The following is a 25,473-nucleotide window of genomic DNA, read 5'->3' on the forward strand; positions in this document are numbered from 1 at the left end:
TTACAATTCCTTCCCAATACCCATCACCTGTGTTAGACAGTGAGCTAACCAATCTGTAAGTGCCACCATCACAGCAGAAGATGGAGGCCAAGAAGAAGAAGGAGAAAGGCTGGACACGCCCAGATCTCTCCATTTTGCCCCTCTAAATCCCCATTCTAAAAACCTCAAAATCTACTTTTTCACCTTGTGATAAATTCACTATCATTCTACTTAATTTCTCATGGCTTGCAGATCTTCATACAAGGTTGGTAATTTGCTCCAGGGGTCATAATCAAACCCACAGGGGCATTTTGGGCTCTGTGCCAGGGTCTCTGAGCCCCGGGCAGGGTCTGGGCTGCCCAGGACAGCCAGAGGGATCCCTGGGCCCTGACAGGCTGACATTGGATTGCTCCAGGGGAAGGCCTGGTGTCCCCAGGAGTATGTGGGACACCTCATGTCACTTGTTTGACTGACATGTAGATGAGAGAGAAAGTAGGATTTTTAAAGTGCAAGATGCAGCCCCTTGCAGCAATCCCCCTCTCTCAAACCAGGTGCCCTGCTCCCCTCCTGGTGCTGATGTGCTTGGGCAGGTTTGGCAGTGGCCTTTGGTGGGCTCTGAGGTGCAGGCTCTGAGCTGTGAGTGCACACAGGAGCTGGGCACACAGCAGCTCCAGAGCCTTTCCAGGAAGGAATCAGCTCCACTTTGTGATCTGCTTTGTTCCATGTCTGTGGTAACCCCTCCTTCTTTGGAGAATAAGATGTTAAAGAGCTTATGAAAATGATCAAACCCTTCAGCTTCACTACTGTGATTAATCAATCACAGCTGCTGCTTTACAGCTCCTTGTTTTGATGTGTTTTGGGTTGTTCCAAAGTTAGCCCAGCGCAGGGCCAGGAAATATATTCCTGAGCCCTGCAGGGTTCTGGGATAGAGCAAAAGCTGAGTTTTCAACATTATTTCCAACATTTCTTGTGCCTATGCTGCCATTTATTGCTAGTGAGCATGGGATGCTCCTGGGAATTAAACAATCCCCCCAAAAAATGTGAGGAAAGGATTTAAGAACCAGCTCTTCCCTGAACGGTAGCTGCATCATTGCAAATATTGTCTGATCTGCCCTTCTTAGCACTTAAGTATCTGAGACTCCAGGTGGCATCTCTAAAGAGTTTGTGTCAATTTTGAAGGCTTAGTTGCATGGCTTAAATGCTCCTTAACACTTTTTTTTTTTTTACAGCTAAAGAGCCAAGCAGGATCATGAAGCTCAGATAGTTTGTAAAACTGCTGTCAAGCAGATTAAGCTGGAAATGGAAAATCTGCTGGTGAAGTCTTTTCTTTCTAATGTTTGTGTGATAGAGGGTGATTTAAAGTTTATTTCACCACTGAGGTGAGGCCCCAGGTATCTGGTAGCAAAAGGAGAGTGGGATGGCTCAGCCTGCTGCATTGCACAGACAAAATCCTTGAGACTGTCTGCAAAGTACATTTATTAGAAACAAATTAAACTACACAGACTCAGCTCTTGGAGGTCCTGACAACATCCCATTAGTGCCCCTGGGCCCTGGCTGGGCTGTGGGTGCCTGCAGAGCTCCCTCAGGCCCCAGGCCCGTCTCTGATGTGTGCCACATCTGCTCCCCACAAACAGGGATTGCTGAGGGTGCAGCATTTCTGTCAGACCCTGGCAAAGCTGACACCTGGAGAGCAGAGCAGTTTGATGAGAAAAGGGGGAATGTAACCACCCTGATGAGCCAAATGCTCAGGAGGGGAATGATGCAGGCTTAGTTTCACCTGGCTTTGGAAGTGAAGGCTCAAAGGAGCCTTTCCATATCTTGACATGCAAGGCAAGGATGCCACAGTTCCTCTGGGGTGCAACCACCAACTGCCTTGAGCTGCAGAGCCTTTAAGCCATCTCCCGTCCCCTGCAGAGACCCAACCACCTCATCCCTGCTGAGGGATATTATGGGGACTGAGGGAGGTGGAGCAGAGCCAGATAAACTGCCTTTGTCCTGGCTGTTTGCACAGCTTTACACCTGGAAGGACAGGGCTTCAGGTAGGACACCTCCCTGCTCCATCACACCTCCTCTCCTTACCTCATCTGCTGGCAAATGAGGCACCAGCCAATTCAGCAGAGCTGGGACAGAAAACCTCCCTGACAGCTGCTGCTCCTCACCCTCCTCTCCACCACAGGCAGAAAGGAGGGCAGCAAGATGGCATTGCCACTGCAGGTGTGTGTTGGCAGAGGGATGATGCTTCCAGGACTCTCAGTCTGCATCCTGAAGTGGCTTTGCCTGGGGATAGCGTGCACAAAGATAAGGGAAATCCATCTTCTTTCCAGATTCAGGCATTACTGGATTTCAGAGTGGGGAGAGAGCTTGGTTTGAGCCTGACTTTGCATCACAGACTCCCAGGCATGTGTGTCTCGTGCTGTGTTAGGGATCATCTTCCCATCATGTTTTTTGCAGGAGTCTGTGTCCCCCTGATTTCTCCGTGCCCTTTTCATTGCCCTGCTCTGGTCCTTGCCTTGCTCCTCTGCTCTGACCCTGACCTGGGGCACTTGTTCAGTGCCCGCTGCCTCCCCTAGGGCTGTGACCAACCTCTGACTGGAGATGAACCCAGTTCCCTTTGGCATTTGCTCTCCTCCAAGCCGTTCCTGCCCGTGCAGGAGCTTGCCTTGCCTCCCACTGTCCCCGCGTGCTGCGCGTGGTGGGCGCCGGCAGTGCCAGGCACGCTCCTTCCATAAATCCAGGGGATTCAAATGAGTGTGTCATCTGCAGAAGTAAGAGTCTGGGAGTGTGTTCTCCACATCCTTCTATTTTCACAGCGGGGAAAACTACAGACTCACAGAATGACTTGGCTTGGAAGGGATAGCAGAGACCATCCAGTTCCAACCCCTAACATGGGCACGGACACATTCCTTCAGATCAGATTGTTCCAAGTCCCAGCTAACCCATCCTTGAGCACCTCCAGGGATCCAGGGGCAGCCACAGGTCCTCCAGGGCCTCCCCATCCTCACAGGGAGGAATCTCTTCACACCCCTGATTCAAATCCTCCCCTCCTTCCGTTTCCTCGCGTCCCATCGCTCTCCGCCCGCCTCAGCTCCGTGCCCCGGGGGGCGGCCGGACCGGGCGGCTCCGGAGCCGCGGGGCCGGGGGCTGCGGGGCGGGCGGGCGGCCCTGCGGAGCTCGGCGGAGCCAATGGCGCTGCCGGGGAGGAGCCGCGGCCCCGGCCCGGCCCCGCCCGCCGCCCCCCGCCGCACTCGGCCTGGGCTCGGCGGAGCGGCGGGAGCTGCGGCTGCGGCGGCCCCGGAGCGCGGGGCAGTGGCGCCGGCGCCCGGCTGGAGCGGCCCCGCCGCGCCCGAGGCACCGGCCCTGGAGGCGCTGGGCATCGGCCCCGCAGGCAGCGGCCGGACCCGAAGGTACCGGGCGGCGACCCGCCGGTTCCGCGGGGGTGGCTGCGGGGATCTGTTGATGGGAGTTGCAGGAAAGTTTGCAGAGAGAGCGGAGGCTGCTCACAGCGGTGTCGGTGCGGGCGGTGGGAGGCGGTCCGGTGCCGGCTGGGACTGACTGACTGACTGCCTGCCTGCCGGCGCGGTTCGGGCGATGCCAGCGCTGCTGCGGATGGAGCCGGGCTGCGGGTTCGCCCCCGGGATGCTGTGCCCCCGTGCCAACCCGCAGCCCCGGCGGTGACCGGCGCTCGCCCTGCCAGCGCTCCAGCCCCGCGCCGAGCCCCCGGGTGCTTTCCCGGCGGAGTTTTTAGGGAATGCTGCATCCACCTGTGAGGCGGCGGGCGGAGCGGGCAGGCCTGTGGGTGCAGGACCCTGGGGAAGCAGCCCCTGTGCCGCCGCTGCTGCTGCTGCGGGTGCAGCTCGGGGTGCTCTGCCGGGATGAGCTCCGTCCGCACCGGCGGCCCCACGGCCCAGCGGCGGAACGGGAGCTCCCGGGGCTCTCGGGGTACGTGCAGGGATGTCTGCAGCTGCGGGAAAACAGGGCTGTTCTCTGCGTTGTTTGGGAAGTTGGGAGAACTTCCCGAGGCAGCAGGGCTTGGGGAGCAGCAGGGAGGCCGCTGAGCCGGGCTGGGGCCGCCGTCCCCGGGGACAGCTCGGCCGGCTGAGGGGATCGGGCCGTGAGGCCGGGGGGCTGCCGGGCCCCACGTGTTGCACTGCGGGTGTCCGGAGGTCAGAGCCCGGCCAAAGCTGTCCCTGGCACAGCGAGAGTGAAATGAGCCCTGGTTCGCGCTGTGGGAAGGGTCTCTGGAGCTGCCCCCTGAGCAGATTGCCAGCGGTTCGTGTTCCTCAGTGAGTGACACCAGGCTTGGGCAGTGCCCCCCTGGTTCCTGACCCTAACCGTGCTTGGGTGGCTGTCCTTGGGACACCCACACACTCCTCTTAACCTCCCGTGAGGCTGAAGGGGCCTGAGCGTGTGGTATTCGGTGAAGAAGAAGATTTGCAGAGTGTTGAGTTAAAAACCATCAGTTTGCGTTTTCTGCGTGAGGTTGTGCTGTTTGCTCTTGCACGTGCAGTCCCTCTGCAAAACACAACCAGGGAGGTGAGAGGTGAGCAGGGGATGCTCTTGGGCAGGAGTAGCTAAGAGAGGGGGATGCTGGACAGAGGGAGCTTCAGTTTTGGCTTCCTCATCATTCCACAGGAAAGGAATAGTGACCTGGAGCAGTGCCTGACACTGCCCTGTGCTGTGGGGCAGCGAGGAGCAGGGACCTGATAAACAATAAGAGGTGTCTTGCTAAAGGTTCTAGACAGTGACTCATCTGCTGTAGGAAGGGACAGGAAGGAGAGGCAGCCCAGGAGCTTTCTAGAGTACAAATGGGTCTTTCCCCCTGATTTTATCAGAAGCAGGAGGCTGGGAATCCTTTATTGCTCTCAGAATAGTGCAGACCTGTAGGTTATAAACCTCCTGATGCAAGTGTCCCTGTACCAGCACCTTCTGCATCCCTGTCCCTGGGGAGGATCCTGCTGTCGGGTCACGTCCTGGGGTGGGACAGTTTCAAAATTTGAGGTGATTTCCAGTCCTCACAATTGATTTTATCTGACCATTTTTATTCACTTGTGAGTCTCTCCGAGTAATTGATCCCAGTCTGTGCATTTCACCACGGTTCTGCGTGTGCCTGCCTGGCTGGGGTGTTTCAGAAGTCATTTCCCTTGCCTCTGAGCTGCTCAGTCTTAACTTTTCTCCTTCATCCAGCCTTCCTCCCTCGGGCTTTTCTGCCTTCTCCTGCCCTGGGCAGCACAGGTGCAGTGCTGCTGCCTTTCACTTTTCCAGGTGTGCTGCACCCTGTGAGGCCTCCCCAGCTATTGGCAGCGTTGCTGACTGCCCCCACTTGAAAAGTGTCTGGATAAGGAGTTGTTTTTGCTGATATTTGCCTGGATTTGTTTTGCTTGCTGCTTCCAGTTTGCAGAGGAATTGGTGCAGCCAGTTGGTCCTTGCTGACTGAGCACCTTGCTCACAGCTGGCTTCCTCTCTCGGGGGATTTATGGCTCCTGCACCACCTCTCTCCCTTTGCTGGGGATTTACCTGGGAATGCTGATGTCTGGTCGGGTCTGGGGGTGGATTTGTAATTTCTCCCTGCAGGGAGGGAGGGAAGATCCCCAAACAACAGACAGCCCTCACGCCAGTAGTTAAGGGCAGAAAATAGTGGGGGTTTGCTAAGAATTGTTCCTTTGCAAAAAGCAACTTTAGACCAAAAGTTGGCATATTTTTGAGACCTGCGAGTCTCTAAGCATACCCTTTTCCCTTGCAAGGTGCTCTTTCACAATTAGGCAGGCTCTTCAAACCATCTTGGAAATGGCTGTAGGGTCCTGGGGCTGGTCCAGGCTGGTCCTTGCACTGCTGCCCTGGGCACTTTGGGATCTGGGGTTCTCACTTTATGTGGGTTAAGCTCCCAAGGAAAGAGGTGTGACTTGAGATCCAGAACTGGTTTGAGAGATCAGAACTGGGCCAATTTCTAGGCCAGAGTGGGGCTCTGGGTGTCCCAAGGGCAGATTTAGGTACAGAAACAGCTGAAGGTCAAGGTTCCCACCTCCCTTCCTTGCACAGGTGCCTTCCTCTGCTGAACACAGAGGGGCTTGTGTCCCTGACATCTGCTGGGCAGGTGGCAGGACATAGCTTTATTGCTCCTTTCAAAGCACGAAAAACACCCCTCGCTGAGAAGCACTGGAGCTGTGAAATGCAGATGGGGCTGCCCCCAGCAAGAGCAGCAGCCTCGGGGAATGGAGAGAAAGCTTTTCTTCATGCCCTACCACCTCACCCTCTGAAGTTCACTGTGTCTGCATCCCCCAGAGGAGGATTTAACAGCACCAGGCTTTGCTGTAACCCTCAGGCACCGTGTGGATGAGCCTGGGTGGAGAAATGGCTGAGTGGGACAGTGCTTCCTTGCCTTTTCACCTCTCCTGCGATTTCCTGCATGCCTTGTTGGTACCACACTCCACATCCCCTGCCCTCCTGGGTGTCAGGGAGAGAGGCCAGGCAGTGTGCAGGTTTGGGGCACCACTGATGCCCAAAGGCTGCCCTGCTCTGTCCTGCAGCAAGCTTGAGAGGTTTAGTTAAGGTGTGTGTGTATACACACACACACGTATATATACACCTTATTATATATACACACCTTATTATATACATACCTTATTTAATATATACATACCTTATTTAATATATACATACCTTATTATATACATACCTTATTTAATATATACATACCTTATTTTATATACATACCTTATTATATATATACCTTATATATATGTATAGTTAAGGTAGGTTTAGTTCATGTATATATAGGAGTACCTTTGTGAGTACATTTAAAAAGTCAAGAGGTATTAACTACATCTTTTTCTGAGCTATGTGCAGGAAAACAAAGGGTTTTCCAGGCTGGCTCGTGCCTGCTCAGCCTGGCTCATACACAAGAGCCTTTGGGTCTTTGTGTTTCTGGTCACCTTGCAGCAGGCACAGGCTGCTGTGGTTTCTCTCCTCCCTTTGCACCCTGTTCTGCTGACACCTGCGTTTTCCTGGGCCTGGAGGTGTGAATGCTTTACCTGGCAGCACCTCCTGCTCCTGCAGAGCAGAAGATGGCTTTTTGCAGGGAACCAGGGGGAGCCGTGCCACTCACTTCTTCCTTATTAACTAGAAAGGAATGAAGTTGCAGAGGGATCAGATTTTTGAGAAAGACCCAGAGTTCCAAAATGCTCCCAGAGGATAGATCCCTAATTACTCTCTAATTGCATTAGAGTTTAATTTGTTGTTGTTTTTACTGTAATGTTCCCATTTTCCTCGACAGTTTGCTCTGTTTCATTAACTAGAAATGGCTGGAGATGAATATTTGCAATATCAAAACTTGCCTGTTGTGCAATGCTTGACAGGTTTTAGACCTTTATTGTGCTGTCAGGGGGCCTGGGTGAGTTTGCCAGCCCTGGCTGCCTGGGACTCAAACCTCAGGTGCAGCTCTCACCCAAAGGCAGCATTTTGCCTACACATGCAGGTTTGGTCCTGAGTGTTTTGGTGTCTGTCCTGCTTCCAGGAGACGTGGAAAAAGCTGAGCTGTCCCCAGAGCAGCTTATGGGCAGCTGCTCTTCAAAAGCCTTGTTTAATCCATTTCTCCTGAGCACAGCGGGGAGCTGGTCTGGAAATGAATTTGGGAAGCTTCAAAAAGGGTTTTTCAGGAGCTTCATTTAGAAAGCAATAGGGGAGAAGAATACTGTTGCTCTTAATTCTGAAGCAGAAATATATTTACTGTGCCTTGTTTAAGGGGAAATGGTGTAGAAGGTATGGTTAAGCTTAGACCTGCTTTTTGCCAATGCATCTTTGTTGGTGAAACAAATCCTGAAGGTGGGAGAGTATAAATAAACCTTTCCAGTTTATGGCACCCTGGAGGTGTCACTTGTCTCCTGCTTTGCTCTACTTGCTTATATATCACATCCATGTTATTTGTGTGTGTCACAGAGGGCACCTGAGCCCACTGCCCGTGAGCTGGGTGTGATGGAGCTGCACCCACAGCTCTCAGAAAGTGACAGGAACCATGAGGAAACATGGGGAGCTGCACTGTGAACTCAAAACTGCTCCTAAATTTGATCCAGCCACTTAAAAACAGTGGGTGGAGCTGGTGGTGAAGTGAGACGTTGGTATTTAAAGCTTGGAGGATGCAGCCAGAGACATGACACCCAGCAGTGAGCTGTGAAGGTGAGACATGCTCTGGTTTCAAAATTCACCAAGAAAACGGGAAAAGCTTGGAGTGCTGGATCTGCAGCACCTGGAGTGGCTTGTCAGAAACCCCCAGGAACGGGATGGATCTGAACACCCACAGCATTTGAAACCATAAATTAGTGGGTTAAAGCTGCTGCTGTGCAGAATGCTGTGCAAGCCCCTCTATTATTTGATATACAATGAGCACATGTGAGCTGATTGTGTTAGAGGCAGAAGCTGTGGTGGCCTGGCTGTGTGAGCAGGGTGCTCAGGCTGGCAGCTCCCTGCTCTCAGCTGTAACCCTGGATCTCAGGACACTGGGGATGCCACCTCTGAGCTTCAGTGACAGCACTGAAGCCAGAGTTTGGTTTGCCTCAAAATGAAAACTAATTAATCAATTCCGTGTTTTCCATCCTACAGTGTCACTGGTGAAAGCATCAAGATGATAACTGTGGATTCAACTGCTCATTTGGAAATACTGTACAATTACACAAGTTTATGACAATATTATTTCCTGCCACCAGAGATGATTCACAATACTACTAATTGTGGCAATAATTAATCTGTCTAATTTTCAAGCACGCAGCTGTAGCTCGTGGTAGTCTGGCGGGGGCAGGAGTCACACAGAGTGTGGGGACCCATTATTTTCTCTGGTTAATTATCAGAGGCCTTCAGTGCACTTGCAGCTTGTTGTGCTTTTTGAGGAGGTGCTGGGCTGCTCCCACAGGCAGAGGGGGGGTCCCAGCGGATCCCCACATCTGGGAACAGGGGAGTGAGGACAGAGGCATGTGAGGAGCCAGTTCATTGTGTCCTGCCCTGACAGTGGGTTAGACAGGACATTGCAAAGCAGCTGGGCTGGTTTTGGCTTTGCAGAACATACAAGGAGCATTTTTGAGCCCTTTTTCCTCCTAGCCAGACCATAAGGCTGACAGCCACGGGCGCAGGATAATCTACAAACTCCACTTGGAAAGCCAATGGTATATGAAACACATTAATTTGGTTTAATGCCTTTCTGTTGCTTCTGAGTACCACAGGGGACGCCTAATAAATACTGTAGGAATTGGAATTCCCAGACTATGCAGGGAAAGGGAGACCTTTCCAAACCTATGAGTCAGAGCCGGTCTCTGAAAGGAGCAGCCGGTGCCCAGCTCCAGCCCTTCTGCAGTGGCAGTTTAATTTCTCACAGAAATAGAACAATTTGCATTTCTGGGGACCCTTTGGCATGCAGGGCTGGAGCACTGCAGTGGGCATTGATGAACCGTTTCTCGTTGCTCATCCATTGGTAAGGGACAGAATGTTTTGGTTTTTTTTCCAGAGGAGAAGATGAAACATGAGTTATCTGAGTGGCTTGCTGAGATGCTCCCAAGCCCAAGGAAGACAGGTCTGACATAAAACTCATAAAACAAAAAACATAAAACAAAAAACTCATAAAACATAAAAGTCCAGCACGCTTTTGTTTAGTGTGGCTGAGAGTGGGAGATGTTCCTGCTTCTTAGAAGAAAGCAAATGCAAACAAAAGGAGGGGTTGGTTTTTTTCTTTTTTTAAATCAAAGATGGAGCAAAGATAAAGAAAGGGCTGTAGGAAGGATGTAAATGTTTTATGTTTTACTTAAGATAAAGCTCCTTGTTTGCTGGTGCTCACAAAGCTAATAGACAGATTACATGATAATAAGAAGGAGTTTAATGAAATCTGCCGATACCCTTTAGAGGATGTGGAATTTGGATGTGCAGTTTAATGAGGCCAGAGGTTTAGCTGCTGTGTGCTAACTGGAGGACTCTGGACACATTTGCATTCCTGGTACCTTGTTTCTAAATAATTTCATTGATGACAAGAAGCTGTGCTGTGGCCGGAGGGAGCAGAGTCCGTCGCTCATTGCAGGCAGGGAGGGTTCCTGGCTGGAGTTTCTCACTGCCTTGGTGGCACCCGAGCTCCTGTAGATCCTCAGCAGGTGGCAGTCAGTGAGTCATCTCTGGCTGGCAGCACAGGGTGGGAGAGCAGCCATCCTGGGCAGTGGAGAGGAGCTCTGCCCACCTGCTGCACCAAAACTCATGGATGACCTGGAGCATCTCTGCCTCTGCTCTCTCTACCTCGCTAATGTCAGCTGGGCAGGGAGCATTTAGAGCTGTCAGCAGTGACAGTAAACTGATCTGGGGTTAGTGCTGCTGAGCCTGATTGTGGTTTTGGGAAGAGGTGCTTTAGCTTAGCCAGCCAGCCAAGCATGCAGCCTTTTATCAGGGATCCAGAATTAAAATAATCCCCCATCAGCGATGGACAGATTTGTTCTCTGGAGGCTTCTCCTAAGTCTGTTCCACCTTACACGGCTTTTCCTCTTGGATTTCTGAGCTGAAGCTGATGGGGACTGACAAGCCCTGATTATGCAAAGTACCAGAGGCAACGGGCTGCCTGCATGGGATTCAGCTTGCCTCGCTTCCTGCCATTTTCTGTGTTATTAGGGAGCCATGGAAAAAGTAGGTCCTGCTTATCCAAAAATGAGTGTGTGCTCCTGGCTGGGCTGTGCAGGGCAGGGCTGTGCTGGGCCTGGCCAGGCAGCAGTGACCCAGCTCCAGGGGTGCCCCAGCCTGTCTGTGCCCACGCTCAGCCAGTGCTGAGGCTATTTATGTGTCTTTTTGTGAGAAGCCACCGTTTCCATGGCAACAGTGAGCATCACATGGTAGCCCTGGCTGTGGTGTGTGAGCCCGCGAGGCGCCCTGACACCCGCCAGGGTCCCTGCTCATGGCTAGGGGCACCCAGAGCTGCCAGAAACACCCCTGGGTGGTGGTGGGATGGGAGCAAGAGTGATGGGGAGAGCACCAGGATGTGGGAGCAGGCACCAGGGTTTTGTGTCGCGACCCAGGACATTCCTCTGGGTGATTTGAGACCCTGGCAAGGAGTCAAAACCACCTGTGCCTTCCATTTTAGCCCATGGAAACAATTCCCAACTTTGTGTGAAGATTTACAAGGCACAAGAGTTTGAGCAGAATGACAGTGAATTTGTCACAGGGTGAAAAAGTAGAATTTTGGGGGATTTAGAATGGGGGTTCAAGAGGCAAGATGGAGGAATCTGGGCTTGTTCTGTCCTTCTTCTTGGCCTCCATCTTCTGCTGTGATGGTGGCACTTTCAGATTGGTTTAGAGCAGAGACAGACTGTCTAACACAGGTTATGGGTATTGGAAAATTATTGTAAATAAAGCACAGGTAGTTCTTAGTATAAAAAGCCAACACCACCCCAAGGGCAGGGACTGTGCCACAGCCCGACCTGCTGGACAGATCTCAGCAGGTCAGAGAAAGAATGGAAGAGATGAGAGAAAATAACTTTGAAAAGCAGAACCGACGAATCTCAACTTCTTATTTGGTTGTGGGGCTGGGAAAAAAGATTTTCTGGTACCTCAAAAGTCATTTCAACCACAGAAACCCGAGAGTTTTGGACCAGGCTGTGCTGGGCCAGGCATCATCCCCAGGCTGGGGAGGTCTGGGCTTAGTCAAGGAGAACTTGCTCCTGCAGGGAGATGGGAGCCAGGTCAAGGTCCCTGTTTTGCTAATGCAGGTGAGTCCCTCCCCTGTGCCTCCAGCAGCCCCTCTACCCCAAGTGTAGTCTCTGCAAAGCCTGCACAGATCTGTTTTAATGCTTATTTCAGGAGGTTTCTGGGCTTTCCCCTCTGCTAAGGGTTGAGCTGTGCCACCTGGCCATGCTGGAGTGAGTGACAGAGCCCTGTCCTTGAAGTGTGCTGGACACAGAGTCCTGCAGCACAAAATCTGATTGCTCTGCCTTGAGTTCCCGCAAACTGTATTAAACCAGTCACAATATATCAATCTCCCTTTTTTTAAATGTATTTTTATTCAAATCAGCACATGTTTGCAATTAAACCCTGCTACACGATGTAGTGTGAATAATTAGAAAAATTCATGTGCTTAATGAATTTGTAGGGAGGGAATGATGCTACTCCCAGAACTGCAGCGTGGCTCCCTCTGAACTTGGCAGTGGCCATCCCTCATGTCCCCTGAGGCACTTTGGGGCGTGGAGGGCTCGTCTCCACTGCACACCCAGATCTGTCCTTTGCTCTCTGCTTCTGTGTGCCTGTAATTTCTCTTGCTTGCCTTTTGTTCCCCTTCAAACAGGCAGGTCAAGAAGTCACCAGCTGGATTTTAGTGCCATAAGCTCGAGTTTCCTGCTTCTGCTTCCACCACCATCAGGTGGGTGCTGTGGTGCAGGTGGGGGATGCAGAGGAACACCTGGAGATGCGGCCCTGCTGTTGTTCTGCCTGGAGGGAAATTATTGTAAATAAGGTACACGTAGTTTGTAGTAGGGTGTTGCCTGCCACAGAGCACTCCTTCTCCTGATGTGTTCATCAGGCTCTTTCCTTGCTTGGTTCAGTTTATATAAATGGGACCTTGATGGTTGGGTGAGGAGATGGGAACATCTGGCAGCTTTCCCCCTAGCCCAGAGCTCATGAGTCTTGGGGATTCAGTGGGACATCCTTGGCAATTTCCTCCCCACAGTGGCATGAAAGCTGAGAGGCTCTTTTCAAAAACACCATCTCTGTCCATTGTTGTGTGACTGTGCTTTTCTTAGTCCTGCCAAACACAGAACCCCACAATGGTTTGGGTTAGAGAAGAACTTAAAAATCACCTTGTTCCAATTCCCCTCTGTGGGCAGGGACACCTTCCACTAGCCCAGGTTTCTCCAAGGCCCATCCAGCCTGGCCCCCTTGGGCACTTCTATCAAGCAGCCCAGCAAATGAGCAACTTGCCTGCTTACACTGGGGGAAATCATGTGGGGTGAGGCACATTTTGGGATGCTGAGGCTGAGCCTGGCGTGCACTGAGGCTGTGTCTCCCCCTTGCTGTTCTCCACAACCTCTCCTCTCCGTGCTGACACATGCAGCAGCCACGTGCAGGATCTCTCCTGCTCCCCAGCTCGTGCCACACACAATCTTGTTCTGATTTTCAGGGCTCCAATAAAGCGTGTCCAAATGCATCAAAGGCTCAGTGCAGAAGTGAAGCAAATTGACTCTGTGGAGGATTTAGGGAGTGGAGGGAGTTGGGATAAACCCCAAACCAAACAAGAACTGCAGGGAAGGTGAAGCATGGTAGAGACAGCAGATGTTCAGCACAGCTGGAGGGACGTGGAACATCTTTGGTTTGGCAGGAGAATGGGAAAAAGTGAAAATAGCCCACACATCCTCTGGAGATGTGGCTTGTAGGGAGCTCTCTGTGGGTAGGGACACACTGCCATGACCTGTGGGACACAGGATTGTCTGGGCTCTGTTATTGCCCTGTTCCACCTCTCTGGGACAGCAAGGAAATTCAGGTGCTGGTACAGGCTGAGGCTGCAGATGCCATGGCTGTCAATTTGGGCTCTTGCACCAGCTCAGGGTGGGCTGCAGAGCCCTGTCACCACCTTGGGATGGCCTCTCCTGTCCTGTCCTGTCTGTGGCTACCAGCAGCTCAGAATTGGCCCAGGTTGCCCCATCCCAGCCCTTTGCCTGGCTGCTGTGGCCTCCAGCACCCAGACTGCCTCAAGGCAATAGAAACAGGAGGAGAACTGCCCTCATGGAACAGGCTCAGCCATTGTCTTGTCGTGCTGGGAAATCAGGCACTTCAAAAGGCAGTTTTGCATTTCTTCAGATGCCTCGATGTAAGTGCAGTGACAGAGTTGCTCAAAGCACATTAATTATTAGTAAAGGCTTTTTTTCTTTTTATTGCAAGACAAATTAAACAACAGACAAAAACAGGAGGTGTTACACGAGATGTTAATCCATGGGAGAGTGGCAGCAGCAAAAGCCACAAATAATTCATAACATGAAAATCAGGACATTTAATTTTTGGCTTGTTGTTTGCATTTGGCATTTGTGCACATGCTCAGTTGCTGCTTCTCTTGTGCTCTGGTGTGGAGATTTTGGAGGCTGTTAATTTTGGAAAAAGTGATTGTAGGTCTTCAAGAGTAAGTCAGATAAGAGACCACGTTTTTCTTCTCTCCTCTTGACTGGAGAAAACCAAGTTGCTGAACCCTGTGTTTTCTGTGGCACTCCTTGTCCTCGATTGGGCAATAGAAAAAATGAATGCGTACAGGAATTCCAGGGCACTTCCAGCACTCTCCTGTGTGACAGGGACACATTTAGCGTGTGACCCCACCTGGAGGGATTCAGCTGGTGCAATGCATTTCCTTAGAAAGGAATTTGGCTTTGCACATGTCTCTGATGTCAGCTGTGAGTTGCTATCCTCTAAAATTTAGTGCAGCTTAGTTAGCACCTTCCTTGGACATTGCCAAAACCTGGCGTCAGTCTGATGAAATTGATTTTTCATTGAGCTGTTACAGTCACTGAAACTGCTGAGAAGAATTGCAACCATATGGCACAAGGTGCTGCAGACGAGGTCTCCTGTGACACGCCGAGCCGTTCCTGGAGATGCTGAGCTGACGTGTGCAGAGCCATGGATCTGGAGCAGGGAGGGGACTTGGCTCTGGAGTGTGGCACACGGGGCCATAATAAACCCCACAAAGCCATTGTTGTTTCTGGGAGAGGCCCCACCTGAGGAAGAGGACGCTAGGAGCTGCAGATATTTATACCTCAAGTGCTTCTGCTCGGCATGACAGTCTGTGTCCCAGTGCCAAGGTTATGAACCCCGTGTTAGTTCTTCAATTCTCAGCCAGAAAAGTCTCTGAGGGTGTTCAGGGACGTGTCCCACCCTGCTCAGCACCTGTGGCTGCCCTTGAATGTCCCTCACAGCTGAGGAGATGCTGATGGCAGGGAAACCCCTCCCTTCCCTGCTGCGTTTTGACAGATGGGCTGTGAGGGGAGATCAGCTGAGGGCTGGTCAGTCCTGGCACAGTTAGGCAAGTGTGGGCAGGGAGAGAGTCACAGTGGTATTAAGTGATTAGAAATACATAAATATTAATTGCTTCTGAACTCCCTTTATCACACTTGCAGGCAGAAGAAGTTAATAAATCACTGCTTGGATTAACCCACAGAAGGGTTAGGCAGGAGAGTGGGAGCTTCTGTCACATGTGACTCTGCTCTGGGCGTGTTATGTGAGGCTCTCCCATTCCAGAGAGACTTTTATTAGGTAATTTGAATATTTACACATGAATTGTGGTGCACAACAGTCACACCATCAGCAGAACCACCGTGTTCTCCTGGTGCTGAGCCTGTGATATGAGGGGAGCACATCCCACACCTGTGTCAGAACTTGCTGCTTAGAGAAAATGCCTGAGATGCAGCTCCTGGATAAGCCTGTTCAGCCCCTGCTGCTATAAAGGAGGACACACGATTCCATTTGAGAAAAATAGACTTTGGCTCTGTTATCAGAGCACAGAATGCTGAACTAATGCTGAGAAGCTTTTGATTTACTCTGATTTTTGCAATGAGGGCTTCTACTAGCATTGCAGGCTGCATGCAAATGAAGGTGGTGTTACCTGTCTCTGGCTTGGTTGCTGGATTGAGGTTTAATGAGATTCTTTGGTTGGCTTTGTGTCAATCTGTTGGAGTTAAGTGAGATTTCTTCCTCCCACTTTGTTTTGCCTTTGATGCAATTTCGCAACACTTCTTGTATTCCTAAAAGGGTCTTTTGGTGTCTTTGAAAGTTTCTCAATGCAACATCTCTCTGGACAGAGTAAATGAGGATTAAAACTAGGCAGATAGCAAGAGAAAACAAGGAAATGTCTTTGCAGAATCAAACAAAGAGCAAGTGCAGCAGCAGAGGAGCTCTGAGATCAGTGTTTTTGTCTGGTAAACCAGAACACCTGAGCAAACCTTTTCCTGGAGCTCGGGGCCAGCTGGTCTCTCCAGGCTGGCAGTCTCTGGTGTCAGCTCAGCTGCTTGTTTTCATAAAATATAAATAACAATAACTGTGGGGTGGCAGGACGCTGGGATTTGGCATCAGCACCTCCAGCTGTGCTGCACAGCCCAGCAGTGACTGGCCCTTCTGCACCTGGCTTTGTCTGCTAATGAGATCTCATTGCCTCTTCATTTCCATGTTATTTTTCTTCCCAGTCAGTGGAATGAGCTCTATAAAACCTGTATTATCAGTCTTCATTATGCTCAGGTTTGTTATGATTGTGAATTAATAGATTTTATCTTGGCATTAATGAGAAGGCACCAGCCTCTCTTTTCCCTCTTACTTTGCATAGGGGGGTTGGTTTTGAATATTTTCTCTATGCAGCTGCTTCTGTTGCTTTCTGGCTCTGCTTGGGTTCAGACTGTTTTAAGCCTTTCTTGCTTGGGTTCAGACTGTTTTAAGCCTGAACCTTCCTGATCCACCCCTTGACTGTGAGTTCAGATCTGTGCACCTGCAGTGGCACAAGGAGGAGGTTATGGACAGAGGAGCAATGTGTTCCTGTGAATCAGAGCCCTCTGCAAGCTGGTTTTAAAGGTGCAAGTGTCCTCATAGAAAGTTCTGGGGAGCACGTAAATATTTAAACAGCTGCCGGGGAACTGCACAGCCCAGTAAATCATCCAAACAATTCTCTTCCACATCTAAATTCAGAAGTACAACAGAGCACTCTTCCAGCTTAAAACCACCTTCCTCCAGGTTGTGATGCTGTTTGCCTTCTCTATAAAAGCTTTTATAAGCTCTTTTAGTGTTGTATAACAAATGGTCAGGCGTGTTTTGTGCCATGAGGGATCTCTGTCAGAGCTGGTTCTGTGCCTGGTGCTCCTAGGCAGGAAAGGTGATGAAGAGCAGCCCTTGCCCTGTAGCTCACCTGTGGATGTCAGGGCAGGACAGCCCTGCTGAGGAACCTGTGCTGTGTCTGTGGCATTCAGAGGATGGTTGGTGCTTGGGCACACCTGTGTCTCCCTCTGCAGCAGCAAAGGGGCCCTGCTCTGGTCCCTGGGAACTGCCTGGGCTGAGGAATGAGCGCTTGACGTGGGTTGTTGGTGCATAAACCTGGGGACTCCGAATGGGAGGGACTGGGGATGTGGGGGGACTTGTATTTGTAGGGTCCCTTGTGGCAGGGAGGAGTGATGAATCTGACTCCAAGTTCTTAGAGGGCTAATTTATTATTTTATGATGCTATATTATATTAAAGAATACTAAACTAAGCTATACTAAAGAATACAGAAAGGATACTTACAGAAGGCTAAAAAGATAATAATAAAAACTCGTGACTCTTTCCAGAGCCTCAACACAGCTTGACCTTGATTGGCCAATGAGTCAAAACAATTCACATGAAACCAATGAAACAATCACTTGTTGGATAAACAATGTCCAAACACATTCCAAAGCAGCAAAACACAGGAGAAGCAAATCAGATAATCATTGTTTTCCCTTTTCTCTGAGGCTTCTCAGCTCCCCAGGAGCAAAATCCTGGGCGAAGGGATTTTTCCAGAAAATATGACTGTGTGTCACATTTACACCTGCACAACATTGGTTTCACTCCCTCACGGTGACAAGAACTGCTTTGGCTCAACTGTTGCCTTGCCCTTGGCTCTACAGGAGCCTTGTCAGACACATCTGCCTGCTTTGTGTGACTGATTCTGCTTCTTGTCTCTTCTCTCTGTCATGTACAGATGAAATCCTCTGACATCGACCAAGAATTGTTCACTGAAAGTTACTGCAAGGTGTGCAGTGCTCAGCTGATCTCCGAGTCCCAGCGCGTGGCCCATTACGAGGTAGGATGTTCTTGGTATCTCACTCCACTGTTTCAGTTCTGCTTGGAAGACTCAGCATTTGAAGAACTGTTTTTACTGTTTGTTTTTCCTGGGTTTTTTTCCCTGTTTTTCCTGGGTTTTTTTCCCTGTTTTTCCTGGGTTTTTTTTTCCTGTTTTTCCTGTTTTTCCGCTTACTCGGTCAGTGATGATGTCACTGCAGCGGTGTCTGCTGCATGTCTGGCTTTTTTTTTTTTCTTCTGTTTTTTGCCAAGTCAGCCTGCAATTTGATCAGGACTGAAGGAAGCACAGTTAGCAAGGAGGGCAATTAAGAGTGCAGCAAAAACAAGCTCGGGTTGTATTAAATGTGCTGCACTGTGGTTTGGTGAGTAGGAATCACTGATTGTGCAGAAAATAGATTAGAATTTGTGAATGTATTTAAGCACTTAAGAGGTAGTGAGCAATGAATAATTAGAAAGGATGGATTATTAGAGACATGTTAGAACAGCAATTAACAGCACTGCATATCTTCAAAACAAACTTAAATCCATTCCTATTAAACAAGAAGGAAATTATGGAGGGATATGATGCTGTAAAATCCTTCAGGGAAGGAAACTCACAGCCTGGGTGTAGATCCTGCCAGGGTGAGGGGCTTTTTGAACAGAGATTCTCAGGTTCAAATGCAGAGGAGGTGCAGGGTCACTGTGTGGTGGCTGTGCACAAGGTATTGTCCTCCCCTGGGAGCATGTGAGATGCTCCAGCCTCTCCTGGAGGACTCCAGAAGTGATGCATGTGTGCATTATCTATAAAACATAGTTTTTATATAGAGAATAAACTACATTAACTCTGTATATTCATAATATATAAAATAGAGATAATACAGATATTTGGATAATATGGTATAATTTGATTTTGGTGGTCACGGAGTTCTTCTCGAACCTAAATGGTTTTGTGATTCTGTGTGATGAGCTGGGGGATGAGGGATTTCTCTACTCAGGGGAGTGCTTTGCTTCTGTTTTTGGTTACATGGAGACTCCCAGTGTCTGCAGAGTTCCAACAGATGCAGAATTTGTGCACAGGGACCCGGAAGATGAAGTTACCCCAGGCCTGACTTGTGTGTTTTGCAGTTACTATACGAGGGAGACAATTGTGTGGCCAGCAGAGGATGTGCAGGAAGCTTAATGTACATGATCTGAGGATGCTGTTCTGCATCAATTAACAATGGGAACAAGAATGTACGTGTGCTTGTAGGGCACTTTACGTGTCTGTTTTGGTGAATTTCTTAGGAGCTCTTCTGTAACTGCTCCTCTGGCTGCCCTCTGTGTGCAGCAGAGATCCCTGGCAACTCTGTGAAGTTGAAGGCTGCAGTTTTAGGGACACCTTCCAGATCTGATACTGGGCAGCGTGGATGCCAAATTTTGCCTGCAGGAGGCAGGAGCAGTGCTGCAGACACGGGAGCAGCTCCTGGTGAGCCTCAGGGTGCTCAGCCAATCTCGTCTCCTCTGCGCCTGTCACTGTAGGTATGAGCTGAATCATTAATTCATAGCAGATGTTTTTGAAATGTGGAAAACAACACTGTTTTCTGTTGTATATTTTAGTGCGAGGTGTTGTGCTCGTTTGTCATCCGCTGTGAAATCCCAGCAGACGCTGAGATGTTGGGCACAATAATGTCATTCCCAAATCTTGCTGCTGGGTTACATAACACAGAGAGGAGGCTTGGAGTGAGTGAGGTGTTGTCTTGGTTTGGAAAGACAGGTGCCTGCTAAGGAAGGCAGGAGCCTCCCCTGAAATGGAGAAAATGAACCCTCCCCTCACCCCACCTCTCTGAATTGCTATAAATTTGAAATTAAGGGGCTCTCAGGCAACAAAAATTATGGGAGCAGGAAATAACAGTTCTTTAATAGGGAAGAAAATAAAAGGATAAAATAAACAATGCAGTGAACTAAACCAACAGTGCCAGAGTCAGAACCCAGCCTGACACCCTGTGGGTCAGGGTGTGGGCAGCAGAACCATTGGAATTGTGGCTCAGCCCTCCTGCAGTGCCAGGGCTGGTTCTGCTGGAGCAGGGATCCTGGAGAAGGGTGGAGTCTCTTCCTCTGAAGATCCAGGGGAAGGAGAGGCAGCTGCTGCTCCTCTGGGGAATCCCGTGGAGAAAAGCCGTGCCGGTGTTCCAGAAAATCAAGATTATATCCAGGTAGGAATGCTTGGCTGGTGTTCCAGAATCTCCAGATTATATCCAGGTAGGAATGCTTGGCTGGTGTTCCAGAATCTCCAGATTATATCCAGGTAGGGATGCTTGGCTGGTGTTCCAGAATCTCCAGATTATATCCAGGCAGGAATGCTTGGCTCCTCCCTCTGGGCTCACATCTCCCAATGGGATGCTGCAGTTCTTATCAGCCATGCAGTGATATTCAATGGCCTCTTATCAGCAGATGTCCCCTCCCCAGAGGGAGGAGTGATTGTGATCACTCAGAGAGATAAGGAAAACTGCCCACTTGGCAAAAGCCAACTGCCATCCAGATGGTAATAAATGCATCCTGCCTTGCAATCTAGAACAGCTGTAAAGACTAGCTAGGATCCCCTCTTGTGGCCCAGAGGCTGGGAGTGCCTCTGCCCTGTGGCTGTGCCACACTTTGCTGCTCTCAGTGTCCCTTTGGGGCAGCTGTTCTGGTCACCACTCCCAAGTGTGATGCTCATTCTCGTGGTAGCTTTCTGGCACCCTGGTCCCAAGAGCCCCACAGGCATGTGAGAGGCTGAAAACCTGCTCTGAGGTTTTCCAGGGAGGTGGATTTGGGGGCTCCATCCTGCCTGAGACTGCCAGCCCTTGCTGTAGGCCATTACTTAATAGCAGGAGTGTAAAATTCACTGTTTCGTTCTAATTATAAAGTAGCTGGCCACAATTTTCACACCTTTCTTTTTTTTTCTTCTTACTTTTAGAAAATGCTGTATAGTTAAAAACTGATTATTTTCATAGGGGAAATATCAACTTCAGAAGACTGAATTTTGTGCAAATCATTTTCCAGGAGCCCTGGGGGTGGCCACCCTGGGTACCCATGGGTGCTGAGGACCCTTGGTGGGTGCCAGGGCTCTGTCTGGGTTTGTTTTGGTCAGCAGTGCCCTTATCCTTCCTGAGAGAGCCTGGAGAGAAAGGGAATTGATCCACTGCCTCACTAGCGCAGTCAAGTGAGCTCTGCAGCCCTTGTGCCAGGGACTGGAATCCTGGCTCTCTGTGCATGCAAAATAAGACATTTCTCTGTAAGAAAATAGAGGGAAGCAGCCTATGAAAGGGGGACGTTTTTATCTTGCCAAACAGGAATAGTCAGTTCCAATCGCTGTCTCATCTCCTTCTCCAAATCACCAACCAATAACTTTTCTCCTGTGCTACTTTGCCAGGAATAAAAAAATGATTTTATGTCAGTCACGCAGTATTAAGTGATATTATTTCCAAGGGCAAGCGTAGTGGAAAAATGACAAAAGGATCAGAGTGTTTGCAGCACTTTGTGCTTCCAGCTTGACACACAGCAAATACTGCCTTTATTACGTGTGCTTCATGCAACTGTGTTTCTGGCTTTGTCTGACGTGTCCGATGCACCCTGGCTCTCCTTCCCATGCTGCTGAAAGTGCCAGGTCCTGCCCTCCTCTCGAGGGTTCACCCCAGGACAGAGCTGAGCCTTGGGGTATTGATTTGGCTCCCAAATTAAGGAGCCCAGCTCACTCTGCAGTGCTCTGAGTATCTCCAGGGGCTGCTGCTGAGCAGCTGTGAGTGAGGGATGAGGCAAACCTTACTGTTGGTGCCCAACAGAGTGTGCATTTGCATATTTTAATTCTGCAAGCAAATTACTGCCTTAATTTGTCCCCTGAAGTATCAGAAAACTCTCTCCCCACTTCTGTTTCTGGAATAAAGCGGGAAGGTACGGATGCCTGAGACAATCCCTGGATGCCAGGTATCCCTGAGCTCCCCTGGCTGCCCTTTCCTCCTTGGGAGGAACAAAAGGGAACAGGGTGGCTGTTTGGTGAAGAACGCATGTGCTGCAGGTGCTGGATGGCTGCAGGAGGTGGCCAGGCAGGGTTTAGGGAAGGTATTTCACACCTGAGGGTATTTCACACCCTGTGGTCCAAGGGGTGACAATGTGCTGCGCTTGCTGCAATGCCATTGGAAGTCTTTGCTGCAGAAATGAGGTTTTTCTTTTCTGTATCTCTGCATCTTTCCGTCCTCTGGAGCTTCCAGGCTCTTTGGCACTGGATTCCCTCTGGATTACCTGTAATTTAACACTTCCTTCCAGTTCTGTCTTTGAGAGAGGTTGTTTCAATCACTTTGGTGAGCTGCTCTGTAAATTAAAAAGCTGGAACAAAGAGAGCTAAGGTTTCTTAGTTAGCTCTGAGTCCTCATCTCTATGTGGAAGTGTTCACAGCCATTAGGAAGATGTTACCGTTTATTTTCATGTTTCCCCTTGAAAATCCTGCAGGAAAATTACCTCATATACGAAGTTGCTCTCAGATTTCACCCTGAGCTGCACATTCATCACCACGTTTGCTCCTCAAGCTGCTGTAATGCTCTTCTCCATTTCCTCCATAATCTTTATTGCTTCAGGTGTTCAGAGAGTGCTTTATTTTTCCATTTTAAATGAAGGAAGATGCCAGGTCTGGAGGAAGAGCAGCCCAGGAGGGGCCCGTGCAAGTGTCACCTTATGGGATGGGGGAATGCTGCTTGAATGCCTGTGGTGGAGCAGCAGGGGAGGGCAAAGCGTATGAAAATTGAAATGCAGAAGAAACTGGGGAGAACAAATCAAGTGCCAATGCCCTTTGGCTGCTCTCTGGAGCTGTGCACTGTGGAATTTCTCACTCTGTCTCCAGAGCAAAGCAGGCGAGTGCTATCGACAGCCTCATCAGCGCTCCTTGTGTGCACGAGGCTGGAGGGGTGCTGGGGTTAATCTGCCTCCAGTTGGGCTGTCCTTGGCTGGAAACGTGTAAAGCAATGGCTTGTCTGAAGGAATAATAAACATTGTTTACTATTGGCACATTAGTGCCTTAAGGATCAAGATGTGTGTGCTCAGAGAGGCAATCCTGTGTCTGAAATATTAATGTGCTGCAAGGAGCACATACCCTATTTAACAAAATAAATGCTGTGCTAGAAAGCAAGGAGCTGGAAGGGTATGTTTCTGCTCCCAGCTCCCTGTGTGAGATGCTGCAAGCATTTCCAGGGTGGAGGAGTGGAAAGGATGTGCTTTAGCTGAAGGGAAGGGCTGCACAGGGCTGTAGTGTGTCAGTGATCATGGAAGGGAACGTGACATTTGCTGCCCATGGTCTCTGTTGTATGTTGCTGCTCACCTGCCATATTGTCTTGCTTTTAGTGGCAGTGACATGTAAATCCTTCAGAGGATGAAGGAGGAGGGGACACCTCAGCTGTTGTTGCCATGTCCTTCCCCACCACTGCTGGAATCTGCTGTGCCACAGGTTTTGGTGGGTGCTCAGACACTGCTGTTACCCTGCAGATCATGCTGGTGTTGGATAGAGGAACCTTGGCTGGAGGAGAAAAAGCTAAAGGGGGCACATTTGTGTTGCAGAGATGACAAAGGCGCTGCTCTGTTTTTGGTTTTTGTGTGTGTGCACATGCAGGAATGGATATTCCTTGGTCATTTGTGTCGTGGTGGCAGCCCCAGTTAAAATATAAACGTGGCCACCCATTGTGTGTTAGGGAGATAGGTGGGTGCCAGGGTTTTAGGGCACAAGGCTCATGCTTCTCTCTGCATGCTGCTGCTGCATCGTGCTGGAAGCCAGTGGAGATGGGATGGGACTTTACAAGGCTCTATGTTACTGCTCTGTTGTCAACATTAATGGCTGAGCATTATTTTTAATGCACTCCCAGTGTCAAAATCTATTGCTAAACAGCAGTGGTAGCAGAGCAGATGAAGCCCTGTGCACAGCTCCCTTCCCAGGCACCTCTGCACACAGAGACCTATTGCTGTCTAAAAATAGCTGAAGTTAAAAGGTCCTTCAGAGCAGCAGTAGAACACACTGGGAAATTGGGACCCCAGGGTTAGCAGTAGTGGGGAGGCATAAGGGATGTCACATTAAAGCTACATGGAATGAAAACAAAGAAAGGTTGCACTGGCTCAACCCTGGCCTGCATCCCTGGGAGATGAGTTCCTGCAGCTCTTGCCCTCCTGCAGCATCTCTTGCTGATCCTGCTGCACAGGAGGGCACCTCTTTGTTCCAGGTATTCACTCCTGCCTGTCTTCATTGTTTAAGCTCCCAGCCCATGTTTGGATCAGGGTTCTGGGTGTTTGGAAGCAGTTCTGCAGCTCTGTGTGTGTTGTGACAGACCCGCCCCCGTGCGCTCGGGCGCTCAGGAGTGACTGGCACTGACGCAGGGATTTGTTCCACACAGATCAGATGGGGATGGAATGGGAGCAGCAGCGCTGCTGCTGCCGTGGGGCTGGGGGGCAGCTCGCGTGCACTGGGTTTGTGTTAACTCTTCTGTTGCCTGCTGCTACTGGGATGGGGGGCTGTACCCACAGTGGGGTCCACCCACGCCTCGAATATCAGTCCCCAGGAGTGACCCAGGATGAGGGACCTGAGCTGCAGGTGAGCAGCAGGAATTGAGCTTGCTGTGTGGAGCACATATCAGAAGTGTTGCCACGTTTCTCTTCTCAGAGAAAAGCAAGGCACAATTCTTCCCAAGGATTTCTGAGATTCACATTCTCTGAACCTCAGAGAAAGGGAAAACACAATTCTTATCACTTGCTGTGCCTGTGTTTGTGCCAAAGTAGAATGCAATATGGAGATTGTTTGCCCCAAGTGAGGATGTTTTGTTTCCTTGGCCTGTCAGGGCCAGGTGTGTGTGTGTCAGGACTGTCAGGGGAGAGTCACGAGATTCTGTGCAGTGTGTGCAGAGTGAGCGCAGGGCAGATTCAGTTTAGATGAAATGTACTTAGTATAGTATAATAAAGTCATTAATTAGCCTTCTGATATCCATGGAGTCAGATGCATCATTCTCTCTCCCCTTTGTCGGAGTCGCCTTTGATTTGCAATATCAGAAGTTCCCAGCCTGCTCACTCTATCCCTGCATCCCCTTTCCCTTGGCATGTGTAGAGAATCCTGGAATGGGTTGGGTTGGAAGGGACCTTTAAAGGTCTAGTCCAGCCTCTGCCAAGAGCAGGGACACCATCAGCTCAATCAGTTTGCTCAGGGAGGTACATTGCCTGGAAAAATCCCATAATACCAATGGATTAAATGCATGGTTGCATTAGTGTAGATGTAAGATCCACCTGCAGAAGGAATATGAGGGACTCAGGAGGGACTAGCAGTGGGTTTAGGGAGGAGCAGGTGCCTGTGGTGGCCCCAGGTGCTGAGCCCAGCTGCTCCTGCCATGCTGCTCTGACCACAGCCTCTAAGGAGAGTGATTTCCTCTCCACAGGGTACCCAGCAGTGTGTTGGACAAGGGATACTTTGACTACAGTCAAAACCAATATAGGAAGCAGTAAAGCTAAAGATCACAGCTGAAATGGTGATTCCTGAGACAGAAAATTCATGTGTAGGATCCCCACTTGGAGTCAGCCTGGCCATCCAGGTGGAATGATATCAGGAATAAGCAGATATAAGGAAGTGGAGCTAGTGATTGCTTGGCTAAATAGATCCTCAGTAGTTGCCTTAATGTGTAAACAAATCAATGTCCAAACGAGTAATGTGTCTCTCTTTGCTTTGGAGCAGCTGGTTTGATGGGGGTGCAAATTCAGCT

The 25,473-nt window shown here is 50.0% G+C and overlaps 1 protein-coding gene across 3 annotated transcripts in view; it reads left to right on the plus strand.

The window, feature by feature from the left end:
- The first annotated feature begins 3,271 nt into the window (after window positions 1–3,271).
- The window catches only part of ZMAT4 (zinc finger matrin-type 4), a 51,932-nt gene continuing 29,730 nt past the window's right edge, over window positions 3,272–25,473 (plus strand). The window contains exons 1-2 of one of the 3 annotated variants that reach the window (XM_066567337.1): window positions 3,272–3,383; window positions 17,658–17,759. In XM_066567337.1, coding sequence (XP_066423434.1) covers window positions 17,658–17,759 — 102 coding nt within the window. In that variant the 5' untranslated portion in view covers window positions 3,272–3,383. Of the gene's footprint in view, window positions 3,384–12,416; window positions 12,437–17,657; window positions 17,760–25,473 lie in introns of those variants that run through there. The other 2 variants (XM_066567336.1, XM_066567338.1) reach the window with 2 other exon arrangements.

The sequence above is a fragment of the Molothrus aeneus genome, chromosome 29 (assembly GCF_037042795.1).
Source record: "Molothrus aeneus isolate 106 chromosome 29, BPBGC_Maene_1.0, whole genome shotgun sequence".
Lineage (NCBI taxonomy): Eukaryota > Metazoa > Chordata > Aves > Passeriformes > Icteridae > Molothrus > Molothrus aeneus.